A 22,917-nucleotide genomic window follows, 5' to 3' on the forward strand; every position below is an offset into this window, starting at 1 on the left:
AATGGCAGTTTGCAGTCTCATGGTTTTCTGCATAAATTTGACCTGATCTTTACAAATATCAAGAAAATTTCTGAGCTGATAAAACACAAATAATCATGATATTTCATGTATTTAGTCAACAAAGCAATTAAACATTTAAATTGGAAAAAAATGTGGGAACAGTAACAGCAATAGTGTTTAAATAAATGGTTGAACCACCTGTGGCAGCAATAACCTCAAGTAGGCACTTCTTGTAGCTCTGGATCAGACCTGCATGACATTCAGGAGGAATATTCTTAGGATATCTGGTGTGAACGGCTCTCGTGAGGTCATTCCACAGCATCTCTATTGGGTTGAGGTTTGGGCTCTGAATGGGCTGCTCCAAAAGGCAGATTTTGCATCTCAAAAGTCATTTCTGTTGTAGATTTACTTTGATGTTTAGGGTCGCTGTCCTGCTGCATCACCCATCTTCTTCTGAGTTTTAGCTTCTGAACAGTCACCCTGACATTATCCTGTAGGACACCTCAGTAAATTTCATTCATTCTCCCCTCCTGTTGTTTTCACATGTCAGTAAGCATGTGTTGATTCATTCATTTACTCTGTAACCTCATTCAAATTACATGCAGAAAACTGGGAAATTGCAAACTGTGCCATCTTGCAAATGTGAATACTAACTGCTTCTAATGACTACTGACATGCTCACGGTGTTTTGCAGGTACAGTGTTTGTCATGTTCACTGTCTTGTTTTAGTGTTCTAGCATGCTAACATTTGCCAATTAGAGAAATAGTGTGGGACAGAAAGCATTAAACCATTCAGTTTGCATAGTTTTTACTCGCTTTATCTTAGTCACCGTCTCTCTGGCTCAGCGTTGCTCTTCCTCATTATCTTACTCTCATTCTTTTTCCTCGTCTCTTTGGCGCTTGATCACCCTGCAGCATCCTCTCAGCTTCTCTCCTGATGGGTTAAGCGAAGGACTCTATTTTCCTCTGATTAAAGTCACCAGGGAGGATGAAACATGAAGAATTTTAAGATGATGTGTTAAATCACTTCGGTCTAACCTGTCAGTGCAGCTTTATCTCTTTGACAAATAAACCACCTGAAAAACACTCTGTAAATTATCATTTCCTCTTCCACATGCATTTACATAAAATATAGAGTGGATCAGAAGGGGGAAAATATATAATAAAAAGTAGATATAAGTTAGAGGTGATGTTTTATTGAAAAGACAGGTCTTTAGGTGATGATGGAAAATAGGGAGTGACTCTGCTGGTCTTACTAAAGTAAAGTTATTTTAGTTTTAGTGAGAAGGGGGAGGCTGAGGGTGGGTGGGTGGACCGGGGGGGGGCGATAACCAGCCTGCTGCAGGGAGAGGAAAGCTAAGTGGCAAGCAACGACAGAATTCCGATCACAGGCCAACGTGCAACTAGACTGTGGCCTGGAGGTTTGAGCACTGGAGTTTTGCATTCAATACAAACAGGCTTGTGGAGCCAGCTTTGGAACTGTTGGATGTGCGTGCGTGTGTGTTGGGGGGAGATATCTAGATGTAAGGCCTAAAGAGTGCTTTGGGAGTCGAGCCAGGAGGGATGTTGCAGCAGCCCAGGAGGGATGACTAAAGCATGAAAGCAGAGGGTTGGGTAGAGTCCCTTGTGTGGTGGCAGGTGGGTGTCTGGTAGCGGATGGTGTAGACTGCAAACCTGCAACAGCACATGTATGATAAAACTGTACATCTTTAGAGCAAAAAATCTGTGCATTGATGCCATGAAACAACCATGAAACAACTACCTTTCCTATTCATCCCATATTTTCTATGGGTTAGCTGCTGCCTTCAGATCATTCAAATCCCTCTCCGGTGAATAAAAATCCTTTAGCCTTCAAAAATCCAGCATTTGTAGAAATACTTCATATTTTAGACTGTCAGCTGGACATTTTTTAACCCATACTTGAGCCACATCATCATGTATTTGAAGAAAAGGAAATTAGATTTATAAGTCCTTGTGTTGGGCAGCACAGTGGCTTAGTGGTTGCCCATAGGAGTGAGTGTGAGTGTGTGAGGTTGTTTGTCTCTATGTGGCCCTGTGATGGACTGGTGACCTGTCCAGGGTGTACCCCTGCCTTTCACCCAAGGAGAGCTGGGATAGGCTCCAGCTGATCCCTGTGACCCTAAATAGGAATAAGTGGGTATAGATAATGGATGGATGGATGGATGGATGGATGGATGGATGGATGGATGGATGGATGTCTATCTGTGGCTGCCATCATATGTCTTATTAAATGTGGGAATGTTGCAAAACATCTAATGTGTTAGAAAATAAATAATCAATTTTATTATACACTGCAGTCTGAAATGGTGTGGGGCATCTACATGTACAGTATGTGTGTGTGTGTGTGTGTGTGTGTGTGTCAGTAAGTGTGGATGGTCATTCTGCTGCTGCCAAATTCACACTAGGAGACGAGCTCCTTAAAGAAAACACAGAACATTAAGTGTTACCAGGATTTGTAAGTCGCAGTTTTTGTGCTCATTCAGTGTAAGTCTATATTAATGCACATGATCAGTATTTGTGTACGTATGTTTGGTATGTGTGAGCACAAATGCGTCACAGTGCATATGTGTGCCTTGTGTCCTTGCATGTCTGCATGGGTTGTTGTGATGATGGTGCCGATAGTCACGGGAGGGTGATTCCTTTGATCGTGACAGCAGCATGGAGAAAAAGATTACCTTTCACTGCCACTGTGACAGAAAAGTGCTCTCAGGTTGACAAACCTCACCAGCAAATTTAATATCCTCCTCATTTCACTGACAAACACTGGGCTCAGAAAGTCGTATGTGAAGTCAGATTAAATTTGTTTGTGAATATAATGCTAAATAATGTGACTATATCTGTCTTAGTATTCAATTTCTGGAAAATAGAAAATACAGTGTTGTGCTGAGCTGCAGTCGGCCGTGTTGTGCTTTTAAGCAAATTGCACCACTATGCCAAATTCAGCAGAGCATTAAAATGGATCTCCAGACTATTGATATAGCATGATGTTTACTGGCTGGAAAATTATAACTTGCAGGAAATGTGCTGGTTTTGGATATTGCCAAACCTTTGCTCCTTTAAATTAAAATAACACGGTGAGGAACATAAACAGACAAAACCCTTTAAATCAGAGCTTTCATAATGGAAATGAAGTACCCTTATCTGTGCCTTTTAGAGTTACGTTTAAACATATTCAATTATGCTGATTTTGTTCAGTTTACTTAGAGATGTAGCTTATTCAATACCTTCATGTGCTCTGTTGTGCGAAAAAGCTGCACATTGATATAAAAATGTAGAGAAATATAAAGTACATGTCCTTCAGTACTGTGATGGACTGGTGACCTGCAGGGGTGTACCCCTGCCTTTCACCCAGAAGAGAGCTGGGATAGGCTCCAGCAGATCCCTGTGACCCTAGCTTTCAGGAAAAAGCGGGTATAGAAGATGGATGGATGGATGTCCTTCAGTACAGTATGTGAACTAATGAATAATTAGTATAAGTTGTGTTTACCTTTACCCTTCTAATAGTACCCCATATCACCCCTCTAGCTTCAGGCATTTTGGGAGTGAGAGATACCAGCCCATGTAAAACTCACTGTTTAACACATATTATCTCACCTGTTTAATTTTTACAAAAACAAAAGTTAGTTATTAGTTCTGTTGCCTTTGGACAGAGCCAGGCCAGCTGTTTGCTCCTGATTCAAGTCTTGGCATCACAGCGTTAATCTTCTTCTCTAACTCTTAGCTTATTTGCCAAGAAACTATTCCAGATAGTCCAATTAGTAGCTTAAAACCTTTATCAGACTTCCTTACACTGGTCAGACGCTGTGTATGGTCATACAGACACCCCTCGTGAATATAACCTTTTACAATGCAGTTAGAACAGTGAAGGGTCTTGGTTCGACCAGTTACACATTCTTTCAAATTGCATGCTTTTAAACAGCCTAACCACCACAGGAGGTCTAGGTAAGCTTTGGATCACAGTGAATAAAAAAACAATTGGACAAAGAACTATGGATGAATTCATGCCTACAATAAAATTAAAAATTTATTCTGAATTTCATGAGTTATATTTAAGGGTACAAAAACCTGAATACTACCATATCCAGTTTGAAAAGCCAGGACATTCCTGCTGAGACAGTAATAACAGTAGCAGCAGTATGCTACCATAACAATGGACACTGTCTAGGCTCCCGCAAACTCATAATCCAGTCAAATGTTGGTTTATGTGCTGTGCGCTGTGCTCTATGTAATATATTCAGAGTTATTAATGACATGGATATGATGATGGATGTACAGTGAACAACTTATTGTGAATAAGAACTTAGTGAGCTGAGGGGTGACTAACCAGAGTGCTGTAAACACAGTCAGTAAACACAGTCTGGACATTTGGCAATGTGGAGCTCATCATGGGACCGTGATCAAAGGCTGGTGACACTACTGTTTCTAAAATTGGTTTTGGAGAATTAAGATTCACACTGGAACATTAAAATGTGGATATGTGGAGAACTGTGGAGCTAAATTATATATAATGTATGTAAAATTGTTATTTCATCTATTTATAAAGGTAAAAAAAAAATCACTACGTTATAGAGCAAGGCAAATATTAGCAGCTGTGTTTATATTATATATATACTGGATAGTGTTCATGTTGTTCAGCAATGACGCACGTGCACATACACGTCGCCTCATACATTAAACTAAAATCCCAACAAAAGCTGGCAACTCTGCCACATGTTACACAATTGTACCAGCAGCTTGGACCTGGCAACCCAAACACCCCTCAACAGCTGCTGATGTCTGATCTTGCCAGGATGGGGGAGGGCTTAAGGTCTAAATCTGGCAACCTAAAAGAAGCAGAGGAAGAAGTATGCTGCTTGGTTTGGGATCATTACGAAAGCTTCAATCACGTTTTTGTAACCTGTTCGTCACTTAGCTGCCAAGTATAATCCTGTGATACACATTATTCCCTAACTCTGTTTCCTGGCAGGGTGGTCTTTGGGTTTAACCACTTCTATCCATTTTTATTCAGACATCACTACCATTTTTAGATAGATCTTATCACACTATGTTAATTCAGAGCTGTCTTCTGACATTTATAGGTTAAAAAAAGGAAAAAAATCTTGCAAAATGCATTTTGGAAATATACAGTACACTGCATGCTACAGGCTACATAGTTGAGACTGGCTTTAAATGGTAATGTCAGTGGCTTGTATTATCATGGGGATGTTTATTTTCCAATCCGCAGATGTGAATGAAGTTTTTTGACAAAGAAAAAAAACAAGTTAAAAAATAGCCTAAGTAAAAAACAACTATATAAAAATGACAGGCCTTTAAAATGGATGAGACAGTGACAAAAAAATAACAAGAAATCGAATAAAACATTTAAATCTAAATGTAGTAACACAAATGAATAAACAGCATAAATATTGGCTGTAAAATATTCAACTCCAAAGCCAGTTATCACTACACGTTTATTGAATATTTAACACTAACGCATTTCTCTGAATGTGTCAGACAGACGGATTCTCTCTAAAATTTAATTTGCCTACAAGACTTACAAAAGTAGATGTCATACATGCAGATGTGTGTGTGTCATATGCACTTTTATTGTGTGTGTGTGTGTGTGTGTGTGCTTGTGTGTGCACATACACCTCCTGGCAGGGCTCAGTTCTGTGTAATGCACCCTGCCTGAGGGGCTAGGGTTGCCAGGTTGTGTAAATAAATTAAAGCAACAAATTAGGTTTAAAAGCTTCTCCCTCAGGCCAGGGAAAACTAAGATCCATTATTCATGGATTTTACTGCCGGGAACAGCAGGTGTGTGTGTGTGTTAAAGAGAGAGTGTGTGTATCAGTATTTTTTTGTCAATTATTCAAAGATTAACCACCCTTACACCATCACATTATCTCATTGATGAAATTGAATACCAGTTACATTTTGATATAAGTAATGAAAACTACAGCCATGGATACTGAAACTCAGTTTCTTTGTGCAGTAAATGGAGAGATGCCTGTTACGGACTAGAAACCTTTAAAAGCTGACATAACAATTTTCCTTTGCATAAACAACCACCTCTCATTAACAAGAGGAAGGTTGTTTTGTTTTACAGCCTATATACGATGATACACGTGTGTTGCCTACTTGATTAAATGCTTTGTTGAAATCCTGAGAAAAAGCCATGTATTTGAGCTGTGTAATTGGAGAGAAGCTTTACACAGGAGAGCTGCAGCAGTCTTTTCCAGGTCAGCTGAGTTATAATTCTGCCAGCACATCCCGGCCAGCATGTACAGTAATTAGTACATTTCTAACAGGGACCTTCTTTTACACATGACCACACCGTCTCGTCCTCTTTCTTTTCTCCTGTGAGTGTGTGGTGGAAAGAGATATAAAAATATTTATATCAAAATCACTTTTAAACAAAGGCTTAAACACAGAAAAAAAAAAAAAAACACTGATCTCTGCTTCTACTGCTGCTAGAATTACATGTATCTAAACTAAAGCTGACTTATCTAATTAATTCGTGTAGCAGGTATATCTCTATTATTTAATACAAATGCAGAAGTGTAGAAATTATGACAATGAGCTGTGACAATGGCTCAATTAGTGACAATGAGATGTGGGCCTGACCAAGAATTAGACTGCCACATAAACCCTGCAAAACAAAATGCTGTTTTTTGTGGAGATTAAATAAATAAGATACTAAAATAATATTGTTTACTGAGTTTCAGAGGTGCTGGTGTACATGGCATTTGTCACATATTTACAGTCTTTATGGTAAGTTAAGTAGATGTTGGCACCAGCTTTATATTTATTGATATTCATGGAAGAAATGAAATTGGTATCAATCGTCTCATTGCCCCTCATCAAGACAGCAGATGTGGATGTTTCCCAAAATGTCAAACCATTCCTCTACAATATAGAATAGCAATTATTACAATATAAGACTGCAATCTTATTCCCCTTAGTGCATTCATTTGAATAATGTTCTTTGTCTGATCGAGTTTAATTAAATATAGTTTTTTATTTTACCTGTAATTCTGTACTAAATCATCCCCTAGACGCTTCTCAGACTGGAAACGATGTTCACTAGCTGTTCAATTACTTAAACTGATGAGATGAGATGGTGTTAGTTTGTGTGTGCAGCCAATGCAATGTTCGCTTTCACAAATCAAAGGCACAATTTCCTTAACATCTCCATGGGAAAGACATAAATTCATGTAAATATTTCAGCTATTTCGTCTGATCACTGTGGCTCTAGCAAGAACTATAAGGAGCTAAACTCCATGGTCAGTGGTAAATATTCTTTCTTACTTTTTACTACATTCATATGCAAGTCAATAAATCATGACACAGGTGATATTTTGAAGAAGAAATATTATCTGATATGATTTCATTTAAAAAAAGAAATCTTACAAAGGACCTGAATGGGTGATTGTGTATAATGTCATGTAATATAGAGAATCAGGTCCCTGTGCAGATCATTTATGTCACATTGCAAATTTGTTAGCTGTAAGAAATTCTAATTTATTATAATATTTTAATCACATGATACTTTATAATACCAGAACACATTTGCACAAAACTGAATGAAAACCAGCTCATTTTAATGCCCCTATGTACATTAAATAAATTAGATGATCAGTAAGAAGCAGGAATGTCATATATATCTAGAAAATGACAGGAATGAAAGATATTAGAGATGATATTCAACATTGACTCTTTTTAGGGGTAATAATCTATTTACTGTCGTTATTGATCCTTGCTATTTACAATTACAGAAACATGACAAAAGTATAGCTGTGTGTTGTTTCAAAAATTTTTTATGCTGCTTATAACAAAATGTTAAATTTACTCAGTATAATGGAAGCACCCACAATTTTATTCAAAAGTACAAGACCCACAATTATGATTTGACATTTAAACAACTTACCTACATGAGCAAGTGTAGGAGAAAAATTACTTTGAAATGTTGCTATTAAAAAATCCTTCCTCTGTCGGCTTTGCCCTGTCAGTGCTTGCATTAGTTATTCACAGAAAAATGCCTTGGAAAGGTAGTTGAGTTATGACACTTTCAGTATCAATAAAGGGAGCTTGTCTTGAGGAGTGTGGAAAATTAACTACATTAAATGACTACTTTGCTGTTCAAGGCCTGAAATCATCTGGTAGAGTGAGCTGAATCAAGATGCTTTAGTTATTTTTTGTGATGTGCAACCAAGGCTACACTGGAATAGATAGCTAATGGGATTTGGCATTGCACATGTGACACATAGTGTATGTTTTTGTGCATATGTTGTACAAACGTGAAAAAAATGTATAAATACATTTGATCTATTTGTGCTTGTACTTGAGTGTAGCAGACGTGGGATCTCAGAGCTTCACCCTTGTCGTCCCCGTGTTTGTGCATGAAAACTTAACTATGTAAGTCCTTGCTCCTATTTAAGGAAATGCAAATATATTTACACAGTCATAGTCACTGTTCAACAGTGATACACATTTTCCCACTCTAATCATTTGAAGTCTTTGTTTTATGCCTGCTCTTGCCCTGGTTGCATGTTGAATTGCAAAGATTACAGTATATAAGCCTGCAGGAAAGGTGACCCTTATCTGCTCCATGTCTACTTGCTCCTGGCACTAACTGTTCATCTTCCTCCTCGACAGCTTGTTGATGTTACCTCATAACTTGCCTGATGTCGACTTGGGGCCTTGTTAGTCAGTGGTCATCTCCAGCACCTGCCGTAGAGACACACAGTAGGGAGGGAAAGAAGCAGGGAAGAAAATGCAGTTTTCTTTTTATTTGAGTTCTTCATGGGTTACCACTGTGCATCCCATTTTTTAAATCTAATAAAGGCCCTTAATGTTTGGAAGAATCTACCTCTACCTATTATACAGCATATCTATAGATGTATTGTGTTGTGTTGTGCAAATATTCTCAGTACAGTGCTGGCTGATTAGATTGATAATTGAAGCTATACTTGTATTTCCACCTATTTAAGACGCAGAAACACTGAAGCATTTTACCATTTAACATTGTTGTTTTACGTGTCCAGTTTATTGTTGGTATTATTATTATTTCCTGTATGGTTTATGGTTTATGGTACTTCAGCACATGCAATGTAACCAACTTGATAAATCCCAGTAAACAGTGTGCAGAACAACATGGAGAAAGACTGTAATAATGTCCATGTTTCACAGAAAATAAACATTAAAAGTGACAGTTTTTATTCATCAAATTCCAATTAACAACAGAAAGAGGCAAATATTGCGTAGTAATGTACATCCTCCACCTCTTTCCACCACTCTATATTCTTTCTTTCAGGTGCCTGTTCTTCTTTCCCTTCTCATCCTCGCTCCAGCTCTTCATACTCGTCCTTTTCTCCACACTTCTCTGTGTCACAGCTCCTCAGAGTGGAAAGCTATAACACAGAGAAGAGAATGAGGTGTTCACCAGTCCAGTCAGTTATTTCAGGTACAATTTAACAGTATGGGGGGGGGATGGCACACATGTAAACCACTGCTTCTTAAAAAAAAAGCCTTTTACATGCAAAGAAACTGGGGTTTCTGCACTGATTATATTACCACTTTCTTCAATCTAGCTACTGTTATTTTGGCTTTGAACCTCTTCCACTGTAAAATAACCTTTTTACAATAACCAATTATTTTCTGACTAGCGTATCCTTCTGCTACTTTCTACAAGTCAGAATGACACATCCTGAAAATATTAGTGAAGTTAAATACACTCAGTAAGTGTTACATATAGTTGAGAAGAAGAAGACCCATTTATTTTCCGCATAATGTATTCTAACAATTCTGCAGGTTAAAGGGGCATCATTTTCATGATAACTCTATTAGTCAGTGAGTGATTGTGTTCTGACAGCTCCATCATCGTTATTATCTCCAGGGCCTGAGTTATCATGATGTGGATCAGCACTGAAAAGACTTGGTTTTAGCACATACGAGAAGGCTTTGAGACAGGAAAGACTTTCCTTTAATAGATAAATAGTCCTTACATGTTTAGAACATTAGAAAGAGGATTAGGGGAACGTAAACATTATGTCCTGAGCAGGATGTTAGGTAAAGTAGACACATTATGACACAACAGCCATGTAAAAGTTCCCCCCGTCCCTCCAACACAGGTGCAAGACACTCAAGAGACACAAAATGACTACACACAATGTGGCTGCTTAATGATCTCCATCTCTTTGTGGTTATTTTGCCTGTCTTTGTAGTTGTTTTCTGCCTCTTTAGGGTCATTTTGCATCCATTTGTGATTGTTTTATGTTTCTTTGTGGTAGTTTTACATCTTTGTTGTCAATTTGTGTCTCTCTGTGGTCATTTTTCATAGTTTGATTGACTTTCCAAGAAGAAACAGAGGCTGTGGCACAGTGCCCAGACACCCTCATCATTGTTCAGTAAAGCACCTATGAAAGCATTTTATTGAAAATATGAATTATGAATCATCTTAGTCATTAGATGATTAATTAGTCCGAGGTGATGTTTTCTTACATGTGAGGGTTTCAGTTAGCTGGTGAATACCTTCCTCCTCATCATCAGGAGCAATCAAACCAGCTGCAAACGCCCAAATCATCTCCAACCAATCGGTGCTTTCCTGAGCTGTGACATCACCAGAGACCCCAGCGGGGCTTGATTTTATTGGACGAACACCACCTGGACACACCAGAATAACGAAAGGGAACAACTGAATAGCGTAAAATGAAAGCTCACACACACTTATATGCTTTCATTTTATGTTTACTGGAAGTCTCAGCATGTTGCCAGACAGCACTAGTACTTAAGTATAAGGGAGTGTGAAGGTGAATATGGTATATATATTGGCTTAGAAGTTTCTGCTTGCCTCTAGCCTTCAAACCTCTCTTAGCGATGGCAGCAGGAGGAGGGAGACCTGAGGGGGTGAGATGCACAAACATGACATTAAGAGACAGCGTAGGGGGAAGAGTAAATCACTTGGAAAAAAAAAAATGACATGGTGGGCAAACAGATGAAAAAAAAGAGACATAAGAAGAGAGAAACCATAAACACATTGTCTTACAGGAGAAAAATGATCAGTGGTTTTATGCTTTCAGTCATTTCGGATGCATTGTTTTGTCGCTATAATGGCAAACACGATAAACAAATCACACAGGAAATAAACTTTTCATCACACAGAACATGTTAGGACTCAATGATGCAGGGGGCATGCTGAATGAGAACACAGCACGACACTGAAGCAACACAACCAGCTTTCCAGCAGCATTTACGCATTCCTGTCACATTCCCATCGCTAATGTCACTGATGTCTGTCTGCATATGAAACAGTGTCACTCACTAACTGTTGGTTTTGATTCCAGTAGTGTGAAAACCAAAAACATCATACTGCCACTACTTCGTGAGAGGATTTAAAAGGTGTAAGTTATGACTTTATCAGTACCTAATAAATAGTTTGCTAATGCTTTGCACATTTGTTTTCTTCCTTTGTCTGTTTAGACATTTCATTCATCAGGAAGCTGAACCCTCAAACCTCAGCATGAATGAGAACAATTTAACATATATTCACAAATCAATGCCTAACTTTTGCTGTTAGTGTATCAGACAGCGAGAAACCTGCTGCTTATTGATGACTAACACCATTAACAGCTGCAGACTAGTTTGCTTCTTTTATATGCTTTATAACTGAGGTAGCTGCAGTTTATTAAAGATAGAAAATTGCACCAGTGTATTGACTAATACATTATTGTTATTGTTGCTATTGTTATTGTTATAGGATCTCTTCTTCTGACAGTAAATCTGGAGACTTATTACTGAACACAAGTGATGTCAGGTTTCAACAGGTAACAAGGTCTTTTTTTTTTAGATGCAAAGCTGTTCAGCTAAACAATTAGACCAGAAACGACAATTATCTGCATATCGACCTGTCTCTGTCAGTCGCAGTAGATTTGTCCCAGCGGCTGCTCTCACTGCCTCTAAAATACATTATTTTCTCATTTGCTTTCTTCTGCAATTCATTAAAAAAAAAATTGTTGCTGTATCAGTTTCATGGTGTACATAATTGCAGAAACGTTTCAGTTTTAAATGAAGTTAATATAACATGCAGACTGTACAGAATATAGTCTGAGTTGCTGTGGACGGGCTCTGCTGCCCAGTTGGTTAGTTGCTCCTCTGTGTTTGTAACAAGCCAGACAGTAATTTTACTTTGCTGTGAGCTTCTCTGGCTGTGAAAATAATGACTCCGTGCTCAGGCTGGTGGTGTTAAAACAAACTGTGATCATATAGCCACCGCAGCAGTGCAGGTGTTTTTGCATCTGTCTCTCTGAGGAACGCGTGAATTAGCACATTCATCGTGACTCTGTGTGAGTATTACGATAACTGTTGGCTCTCAAGTGCTAAATGCATTGTTTTATTCCTCTCTGTGGATCCCTTTAATTTTCCCTTTCCCAGGCGGAGGAAGCCTTCAGCCTGTTTGTTGCCCAGTGTGGAGGAGTTGTATAATAGATCCTCATAAACAACTGATTAATGCACCGGCATTTCTCTGATTGGCAGCCTGGACACAGTAACAGAGACACCAGGAATAGAAAGCAAACATTTCCCCCTGCTAACTCTGCCTTCTTTTTTTTTTTTTTTTTATTCATTTGGCCTGACTTTCACTTCATCTTTCTACTCTCCATTTTTCTTTCTCTCTGGCTCTAATTCCTTCCACATCCCCTCCGTTTTCTTGTTTTAAATCTAATTTCTCTTTTCTTCTCCCCACTTATCTCCTACATACCTTTTAGCTTTTGTTTTTGTAGTTTGGTGTAGTTTAGCAGCCACATCAAAACAATAAACCACAGAGCGCTGAAAAATAAATTGCACAGCAGAGACACAAAAAGAAACCCAAGAGGCTCTGAAAACCCTCTCAGAAGAAAAGAGCATAACGCAGCTGAAAGAGACATCTGAGCTGAATAAGAAAAGCTAAAAGATACACAGCTTTGTTGGTTCTTTCTTTTATTCTTTCCAATTTTCAACCCTTCAACCCTCCCAGTTATCCCTTTCATTCTTCCCTTCCCTTATTTTTCTTCCTTCCGAGTACTCTTGCTATTCTTACTTTATTCTTGTTTCCTTTCATCTTTGGATCTTTCTGTCGTTCCTCCCCTTTTTTAACGACTTACTTCAGTTTTAGAACCAGTCACTAATATCTGAAAATATCTGTATGTTCTTGTAATATTTCCTGCTTCCCCAGTCTAATAATAATCACATACACTAAAAACGATTCCATGTCTGTGTCTTTCTCTATGAAAAGAAAGTGTAAGAATTTGATACTGATTAAGCTCTCGCTTATTTCTCTCTAGGACATCTGTGCATTTTCCCTTTCTATGTCATTTGCTTCTATCTCTTCTGAATTATTGTATTTTTCTTTACAGTTTTACTATGTATGTACATCCCCCTGTGACACGCACACACGCACGCGTGCACACATGCACGCACGCACACACACATGCAAGCAGCTTTTTATCTTTGCTTGGTCATGACAGGGAGAATTGTATTTCTTCTTTATTGTCCGAAAATGTGCCTTTTCTGTTTCATTTACACACACTGGCCTTTATTGAAATGTCATGGTGGAAGAAAGGCCTTGTGATTAAAAATGCAGCCCAGCATTTTGTCATTGTCAGCTTGCAAATATTTGCTTCAGAAAATAGAAGATAACTACAATGCAGAGGGGACATTTGCTTTTTATGTGCACTTCCTCCTCCGCTCAAGACTCGCCTTACCCCTCAGAAAAATGTTTCCTCAGCTGAGAGAAAAGATTTGCAACTTTTATTGATAGTGCTGCATGTGGGTGATAAATGAATCAATCTCAGTGCAGGGCTGTTTATTTCATTTTCTATGTTAAGGTTTTTTGGATTATGATAGCCGTGCCAACATATTTGTCAATACCAGTGGTCACAAACCAACAAATCTGGACAACTGAACAAATTATTCAGCTTGAAATCCCATCAGGCTGACAGCTTTATACTGTTGTGACGCACAATTGTTGTATTCAGCGCCTAGATGACTATTTTAAACCACAGCTTCTTTGTTTGTGGCCCCAGAGAAAACAACAGACACAACAGTAATGCAGCGCACATGTTGAGTGATCATACACTTTCAGACTGGGACTGAAGCTACGCAGACTGATGACAAATAAAAGAAAAACCCCAAACAAATGAGTTAATCATAACAAATGAAACGGTATACACACCTACGTGGGAAATGTCATGGAGGAGTAAACAGCATACTAAGAAGGTGTGATTAGACTTTTTCTCAGGATAATCCACAGACTTGGCTGAAGCTTCTTCTTTAAGAAGCATTTCCTAGCCTACAAAAACTACCCATAGTTGAAATATCTGCAAACCTCAGCAAGTGAGTGGTGTGAGTCTCTAGGGCAGAAAACAGAGCAGCTACACTGCACTACTCATCTGAATCTTTCAAACGCCAAAATCAGCGATACCATGGGTCACAGCAAACCTTTGACTTTTGACAGCTGTTGGAAAACCTTTGTTAAAAAGTTTTAACAAAAGGTCAGCCCCAGTCTGTGCCGCTTCAGTACTGATTGACCCTTTATCAGGTTAAATACAGAACATTCCAGTTTAACACACTGGACACACACAGGACAGGGATCAGCTGGAGTTTCACTGGTCTGTCACAGGCATCGTTCTAGCACAAGCAGGCAGCCAAACTGTTAGTGGTTTTGCTGTGGTTTTTTTTACCAGGAGATAAACACACGGGGTCGTCACAGTATGATGTGTACTCTTTGGATGGGATGGCAGGTGATTGACAGCATGAGGATGGGGAAGAAATGAAAGGGTAGGGGGGTGAAGAAAGGAGAAGAGTGAGGAGTTAAAGATGAGCATGTTGGAAGTAAGGCAGGACTATGCATACACTGTAGGATAGTCCAAATACATGGTGATGTGTAGTAGTTGTAGTAGTTGTGGGAGTGATAAGGAGGAGATATGAGCAGAATTGACAGAAAGGTCATTATTACGGTAAATTACCCGAACACTGGAATACACCAGCTTTGTGGCAAAATCAAAGTGATTGATTTTCTGTAGTGGTTGGATGATCGGTAGCAGTTTGACCTTTAGATCGCTACAGTACATGCTGCTTTACTGTTATATAAGTTAATGCTTTATTTTATGGGTCCAACAAGCTTTCAGGAAAGAGCTATAGAACTTAATACTAAACATTGGGAAACTAGGAAATAAAGAAAAGTCCCAATAAAACCCATAAAAATAATCATATATGCATTATAGAAAATTAACCCTCCATGTTGAATGTATGTGCTATTTCACATCTTGGTATGTTCAGCTGATCTGCTGACTAAACTAGACAAACATCCAAAAGGTTACTCAATTTGAATTATTTTACTGGAAGTCCAACTTAGTGCAAAATGACATAGTTCATTCTGAAAGATTCCTGTTAAATGGCGTCATATCAAGTGATGTGCAGTAGAAATAAAAATGCTGGGCTGAGATTAAACTGCAACCTGTCATCCTTTCACACACTGCAAACACTTCAATTTGTGACAATGCTGCCTTTAAGATGAATTGGTTTCAGGGAGAAATGAATAATGTTACTAAACGCTGTAATCCAGTGGCATTCAAGCCGACTCTGAATGTATCTCATTATAGAGTTGTCAAACGGTGCTTAAAGGACAGCTCCAATATTTTCACAGGCCTTAAAACAAAACAAGTCATATATGAATTTTGTGTACACTGAAAGTACTTTAGGTGGCTGTGACTCTTCTTCCTTAATATATTGACTGTAAAAAAGCAATTACAGCAACCACAGAGAAGTTTTGTTTCGAGATAACTTCAAGATTCAAGGCCCAGTTGGGATATTGAACTGCATGACAACGTTCCAACGTTGTGGAAAAAGCGAGAGCCAATCCTTGAATTTCCACATCAACATTATAAAAATCTATTTGAAGTTTATTACTGTATGAGGATGATAACATGCACACTAATAATTTGCTCCTACTGCTATAACTCAGTTAAAGCACTAGATCAGCTGCTGAAACTGTTGAAATGCATAAGGTGAAAGCCTCATTTATCCCATTAATATTTCATAACTGCAGCAAATTCACCTTAGCTCAACTACATTTTGGAGTTTTCTGATTTCTGGTGGAGTCAACAGTGGTGCTATATTTACAAAACTAACAATATGCTGCAGGAGAGCATGGGGGAGGACCACTGTTTCTCTGTCAAGATTCCTCCTGTTACGCTGCAATCAGGCGTTTCTCGTTATCTCAAGACATAAATTAATGGGTATGTAGATCCTTGTAAGCCTGATCATGGTGCCAGGCAGCAGACAGACTTACGCAGAACTGAAAATGTTTGAAGGAGAGATCTTGACTGCTTCATTTATTTTAATCAATCAGCAACACGGTCGCGATCTCAGGAAAATTCATTTTCTGTTATCTCATGACAATGAAGTAATTAAAGTGTGATCACAGAAAACGAAACTTGATCACTCAAGACAATTAAGTCATGAGCTGGAGATAATGGGATTAAAAACACAGACTGAAAAGAAAGCTGCTCTCAGTTTCTGTACAGCAGCAACCAGCGATGTATAGAATTTTAAAGAACTTCATATAAACCAGGTCTGAGAGAAATACCTGAACTTTAAATTACTTTCCCGTTTTATTAAAAATGAGGACGGACTACCTCCTGTGACAGTGTTATTAGTATGCATGTTAACACCGGTGCCCTTTCAATCCATTCTGAGTGTATGAGTCAGACATTTAAGTGAAAATGAGGAGTAGTGGACAGACCTTGGGGTGTATGCAGCTGTATTACTACACTGGTACATAAAATGTCAAATGTTAGAGCCTAAGTGGACGTGTGAGCGTGTGAAAGGTGCTTGAGTGTCATTTTCATTTCATCTGCCAAGTCACAGGAAACACGCCATGCGCCACTTTCAACACAACCAGCTTCTGCGTGTCCTGTAACGTGACACATGGATGTTTTTGAAAATGACGACCTTCATGAGAGCCCACTTTTGAGTTTGCTTCAAAAATGTCTGGAAGGTTGTTCAACAATGCTCGGATGAAATATGGATGTGTGACTGAAATGTGAAAAATGGGTAAAGCATGAGTGAAAGGAAAGTCTTATTAAAAATACAAGAATAATGTAATGGCATTTTTATGGAATTGTAATCACTCTGGAGGTGAGCAAATATTTAATAAATATTAAACTGCAAAAGGAATGGATTAAAAATCATACAAAGACTGTAAAAACAGATTTTGTTACCTGCTAGAGTTTTATAATCGAGCAGATCAAAGAAAACAATGGCTACACCCGCCCATGTGATGATCAGAGCCACAACCAGCAGCCAGGCCATGGGTGAAGTAAAGGTCAAAATGACATCATCCAAAAATGTTCTCTTATTGGTCCGAGCTGATGGGACCGCCTCCTCGCCATTGGTGTGACTGCTCATTGGTGAAGAGAGCTGGGAACGGGTGGAGAAAGGTAAGCTTGGAAGAAGAGAAGAGAAGGTTCAGTGTTTGAATGATCGATTTAAAAACTTTTTTTCACTTTTCAACAAAATACAAGGCTGGAAGGTGAAAACTAGAAATTTGAAAAAGTAAAAGCACCAACATAATTACAAATATTTGATTCAAACAAGTTTTAATCACCTGAAAAGAATAAATTTTATAAGGTTGCTTATTTGCAGAGTGTATTCCGTGCCTGCAGTTTGTAAAGCAGTCTTTCTGTTTATTCATGATCTTTAAGCTAAAGCAGAGACATAAAGCCCTGATGGCATCATCAAGGTTATTTTTTCTTACACTTTACAAAGCTCCTGCTAAAGCATGATTAAACTCTTTATGTTCAGCAATTAGTTAACATTACAAAAATATTCTGGGTTTGCTGCAGAGAGATTCCACATTTACCACATGCTATGTTTCTGCTGCATTGACATTTAATTGCAACCACAACCACAAGTGTTTTTGGTGCCTAACCCTAACAACATACAGAACTCAGGAGCCAAATCCAAAAGGCGGAAGACTTTGTGTGTCTCCCTTCTATGAAGTGTATTAAAAAAACAGTAGAAAAACATGAATGAAATCCAGAAAGCATTAATGTTTTCCAAGCACAAATTTGTATTTTATAGACATCATTTTTACGACGTTGCTTTAGAAGCCACAGAAGAAGAAGAAGTGTGTTTTCACACAGTGAGTGGTATTGACAGTATGCCCTTTTAACATCACCTTTTAATGACAACTTCAGCTTGTCCCTTTTGTCCAACAAACTGCATAGATTCCACAAAGGAACCTTTTTGCTGAAAATGTACTTTTTTTTTTAGGCCTGCAGAAATGCTGACCTTGCCATGCAAAGTCAATATCTATAAAAAATCTTTTGGAATTAAAAGGTCTTGTGACTGGTTTCTGATTTAGAACGTTATGATTAAAAAGAAATGTCTGTGTTTTGTTCTTAATAACAAAATGTTGTCTGGTTTGGATCATAGGTCTCTGCACCGTATGCAATCGGCAAGTAAAATGAAAGCATTGCAATGATTCACAATAAGTGCAGAAAGCTTGGGAATACTGTGGGGGTGGAAGGTCCACTTTGCCTCGAGGCCCAAAACCAAACACAACATAGGCCATGGTGCTGTTAGAGTTATACATAAAGAATAGCATTAGCATCTTCCCAACCTGTCATATCTACAGGCATGCTTGTTATGCTTGTATTCATTTTGCCAATACTTTTGATTAATGCTCTAAGCAGCTGCTTATTTTGCAAGTGCACCAAGTATTTTCTGTTATTTTTTTTTTCTGTGAGGATGAAAAAGAGAGATACAAGGAGGAGATGAGAAGGATGGAAAAGATTGGGAGAGAGCGAGAGGGAGAAACAGACAGAGATTACCCGAGGTGATGGGGAGATTAAATTCCATCTGATTTTTAAAAATCTGCAAGACAAATTACTTCTCTAAAGAAAGTTTTCATCATGGTACGGCAGAGGGGCTTGGTGCCATAACATGATTAGGTGCTCACGTTGGGTTGTTTGTGTTCATTATGTGACGTGCTGCAAAGAACGCCTGACATGATGCATTTTTCCTTCTGTTTTTCTGACTGCCTCTCACGCAGCTTGTCTCCAAATACAAAGTGACAGTTTCTTTTGTCGTGGAGGTTTGAATTAAAACAGGTATGACTCATTTGGAAGAAATATTTTCATCTCAAGGTTATTAATGAGGCCCTGAAGGCAGCAGAGCCGCGTGAGTAGTGTATGCTCTGTGCTGGTCCACTTGAAGCATTTAACACCATTCATTATGAGAGACTGGTTGACAGAATTAGGTGGTGGTTTGGACTCTAATGGGCCTCATCTTCACTGCCAATTAATACAAGATTGGTGACAACGTTCCCCCTGGCTCCTCATTATATAACATACCTCAAGGTAAAGTCTAAGGCAACATTTTTCTCAGTGTATATTCTACTTCTTGCGAATAAAACCCAGTCATTTAAATTGAACATATTATGGTCTATTACTATATGAAGCCTGAGCACTCAGACCCAAACAAAGGTGTTCAGTTGCACAGGACTGTTAAACAATGCAAGTGTAGCAATAAATATGACTTGATGCAAAAAGCAACAGCACTTTTTCATGGCTGGATTACAAAAAAATTGACGTTGCGCCTCTATTGAGCACTCTGCCCACCTTCCACTCATTACAGTACGGGTACTTCATTGACTCCAAGTCCTAACCAAATATAACGCACACCACACTGTACGCAGTGGCGTCAATACACACAGAAAAACCAGCGCTACCAATTTTAGGTATGTAATCTATTCATCACATTCAAGTCATTCATCACATTATGACTCACTGGGTGACATTATTGGTGATTTTTAGTGGTCAAAAGCAACGTAGCAGAGGCCAAGACATCCAGATACTTAATCTCAAGTATAGGTCACACTCCAAAACCTCTAAATTCTACATTATTCCCACCATGAAGAACTGATGTGTTTTGATTCAATAGCTGGTCTCACCCTGACCTTTCTGTTGTTGCATTCAGATAACAAACTACAAAATCAATTTAACATAATTTAGTCCAGGCACATTCAGATGTGCATTTGTGTGTGAGCGTCTGACTGATCTGGTGAACAACAGCTGCCGTGTTTGTCATTTCAGAAGCAGAGCTGAGAGCATGTGTGTATGACAGAACCATTGATCTAGTGAAGCCCTGGCAGCGGCTGGTCAGGCCAACATATTGATCAGCAGCAGGTAAAACAGTCCCGATGTTACAATGACAGGAGGCTGGAGCACAGCGGAAATGTCTTGCAGCAGACACAAGAGGAAAGGCTGCGTTGTCCAATCATCCACTTCACCATACTTCTCCAGTCCACATAATTACCGTATGGTTTTCTTATACAGCCGATTTTTTATAGGTTCTGTCAATGTGTGAGTCACAGTCTGTAAACATTTTTTCTCCGTTGTGTCAGTCCTCTTTTCAAAACCAGATGACCCAGCCCACCTGTTGTTACCTTTAAGTGCTGAGCTGATTTTCTCTCTCTCTCTCACACACACACACACACATGCACACACACACACGCACGCATGTACACCGACACAGACACATACACAAACACCTCCTCCACACTAAAGGCATGAACAGAATTAGAACGATGTGGGTGCAGGCCACTAACTGGCATTTGAGGGCAAATGAAAGGTGACAGGTATGTTAGAGTGTGTGTCATTGAAGAGTAACTCAACTTTCTCACAAATAGGCACAGAACTGCTTGTTGGGTATCATTTCCAGTGTATGTTATGTTAATTCTGCTTCAGGTATGATTGTACCTTAACACACATATAATAACATCATAAAATAAAATATATTGTTGAAGTTTACATTTGTGCTTTCCAGTCTTTTTGGTTCGTGACCTCTTAGAAATAAGGTCTGACAAAATGATCTCATTTAATGTAAATAACTGCTCCAAGCTCCAAACAGGTGAAATAACATATACAATTTGCCAATGGGATGTTCTTGTAAAATACTACTACACCACTACCAACACAATACCAGCTTGGCATCTTGTTCAAGGAGAAGCCTGTGATCAAACCACCGGCACTCTGGTTAGTGGATGACCTGAGCTACAGCCTCCTGCTTTGTGCAGGCAGGATAAATGGGTCAACAGATCTCTGGACTTAAATATGGGAGACTCTTGCTCCCCATTTCAAACTGATAGTCGGTGTTGATTCTTTTAACCATGTTGTACAGTCTAACCATGTTATATTGTTGTCACGATGACGAAGGTCCTGTTTTAGCAGTGATTTTTAACAGTGGCATATCTCAAGGAAATGAGCCTGAGTCATATATCAGAGGGTAGGGACAAACAATCCAGTCATTTAAGTAGGTTAAAGCCACAATACACTGTCCACGAAGAAGCACAAACACAACCAATTTTCTTGTAAGAAAATAAGTGGATAAATAAAATGACTGTAATTTGTCACAAACTGTTTTTCTTTTTTTACGTGCCAAATGCTTTTTATGCACACAGATAGCAAATGCAGTGATTTACATGTCAACTATTTCTCTTGTTTACATTGGAGCAGTTACCTGATGTTACTGTCAGAAGAAAAAGAAAAAAAAATGAGGGGAAAAGTGAGAAAAACATGATCATTTGTACATCAAAGCGACTGTTTTCAAATGCAGTTGTTCCCATCCTCGAGGTTCAGACCCCCCCAGGGATCCCAAGATACATCTAAGAGCTCCAAAGAAGACGGAATAGAAAGAAAATATATTTTTCTTGGTAAAACAAATATTTTCAACTATTCAGACCTATGAAAATTCCTCAAATGAAACTATTAGTCTTTGAATATACTGCTATTAAATCATGTCTAGTCTCAGGAACAAGGAAAAACATGATTTGCTTTAATTTAGTTTCTGATAATCATGTGATTCTAAATATATTTCTCTAACATCTACTGAACGATCATAAAATCCCACTGAAGTAGACTATAGGAGTAAAAATGTAATAATTAGTTGCATTAATTCCCTTTATACATACACTATATTTGCGGTTCTCAAACTGATAAAGTTTGCCCGTAGTAGCTGATGTCAGATATTGTACTTTAAATGACCATGAAAAAGAATAAGTGTGTGTGGACTGTATATTGAGCGCCGACATTCAGGAACATCAGTTTAAGGTCATTATTATAAAGTTCAGCCACAGTGAAATGGATTTTTACTGTACCTTGGACTGTGAGTTTGCTGGATGTTCAGTGATAACCTTCAGTCCCTCACAGGCTCCGGGAAAAGCACTGTTACCATAGAAACAAACATGAAACTACTTCATTAAATCCTTTTTGGCCCCAGTTGATTGTGAGAAAAGACGACAGAGGTGACTCAGATCCAGCAGCAAAAAGCATGCAGCAATTGTGTTAAGCTGGATCACACCGGGGACTAAAAATACACTAAAACCTTCCCCTACAGGAGAAAATGAAAGGAAAAATGCTGTGAAAAATTCTTCTGTTCTTGTTGTTCTCCGTGTTTTCAAAGTTCTTCTTCAAGCTTTCAATTGTTATCCAAGTGAGTCAAAGTTTCTGAAATTTGTTTTCTGGATAGATAGCTGGACAGTGAGCGACAGAGATGGACAGAGGCAAGTGGAGAGAAGGGGTTAACCCACTGAGATCAACCCTGCCCCCTCTGGGGGTCTAAAATAGACAGATAAAGAAGTGAGGGCAGAGAGGGAGGGAGGAAGAGAGGGGGACATTTCAGAAAAAGAGAGGGAGTGAAGAGAGAGCAGAGAGGAAGAAAACTGGGTGTAAAAGTGCAAAAGATCTAGGGGATGGAGAAGTGAAAGGAGAAAAGAACAAAGTGGAAGTCTCCTGTGCCATGTGCCTCAGAAACACTGAGCTTATTAATCATGTGATAATAATGGAGGGAGCCAGAGGCAGCTAACAGCTGATGTTACAT

The 22,917-nt window shown here is 38.7% G+C and overlaps 1 protein-coding gene across 6 annotated transcripts; it reads right to left on the reverse strand.

The window, feature by feature from the left end:
* Positions 1-7,855: 7,855 nt before the first annotated feature.
* LOC113137419 (triadin) lies at positions 7,856-22,668 on the reverse strand. 6 transcript variants are annotated; one of them, XM_026319046.1, is made up of 8 exons: positions 22,433-22,663; positions 22,196-22,262; positions 21,559-21,567; positions 17,256-17,479; positions 14,715-14,756; positions 10,850-10,897; positions 10,501-10,662; positions 9,194-9,410 (listed from the first exon to the last, which is right to left on the reverse strand). In XM_026319046.1, the coding sequence occupies exons 4-8, from the start codon at positions 17,440-17,442 to the stop codon at positions 9,388-9,390; spliced, it is 462 nt and encodes a 153-aa protein (XP_026174831.1). In that variant the 5' UTR covers positions 17,443-17,479; positions 21,559-21,567; positions 22,196-22,262; positions 22,433-22,663; the 3' UTR covers positions 9,194-9,387. The 6 variants fall into 6 exon arrangements, 5 of the variants coding, with proteins under 5 accessions (XP_026174831.1, XP_026174830.1, XP_026174829.1 ...); XR_003296358.1 differs by lacking the exon at positions 21,559-21,567 and adding an exon at positions 7,856-8,727 and having other exon boundaries at positions 9,282-9,410; positions 22,196-22,662; XM_026319045.1 differs by lacking the exon at positions 21,559-21,567 and having other exon boundaries at positions 22,433-22,662.
* Between the last annotated feature and the right edge of the window lie 249 nt (positions 22,669-22,917).

This window comes from Mastacembelus armatus, chromosome 24, assembly GCF_900324485.2.
Source record: "Mastacembelus armatus chromosome 24, fMasArm1.2, whole genome shotgun sequence".
Classification (NCBI taxonomy): domain Eukaryota; kingdom Metazoa; phylum Chordata; class Actinopteri; order Synbranchiformes; family Mastacembelidae; genus Mastacembelus; species Mastacembelus armatus.

Excerpts from the sequence above, each read along its gene's own strand:
- LOC113137419 (XM_026319046.1), bottom strand. The coding sequence starts at position 17,442 with ATGAGCAGTCACACCAATGGCGAGGAGGCGGTCCCATCAGCTCGGACC. Across the intron at positions 14,757-17,255 it reads CGATTATAAAACTCTAGCAG|AGTACACATCATACTGTGAC; the intron begins GTAACAAAATCT and ends TCCCATCCAAAG. Across the intron at positions 9,411-10,500 it reads GCTAACTGAAACCCTCACAT|CTTTCCACTCTGAGGAGCTG; the intron begins GTAAGAAAACAT and ends TCTGTGTTATAG.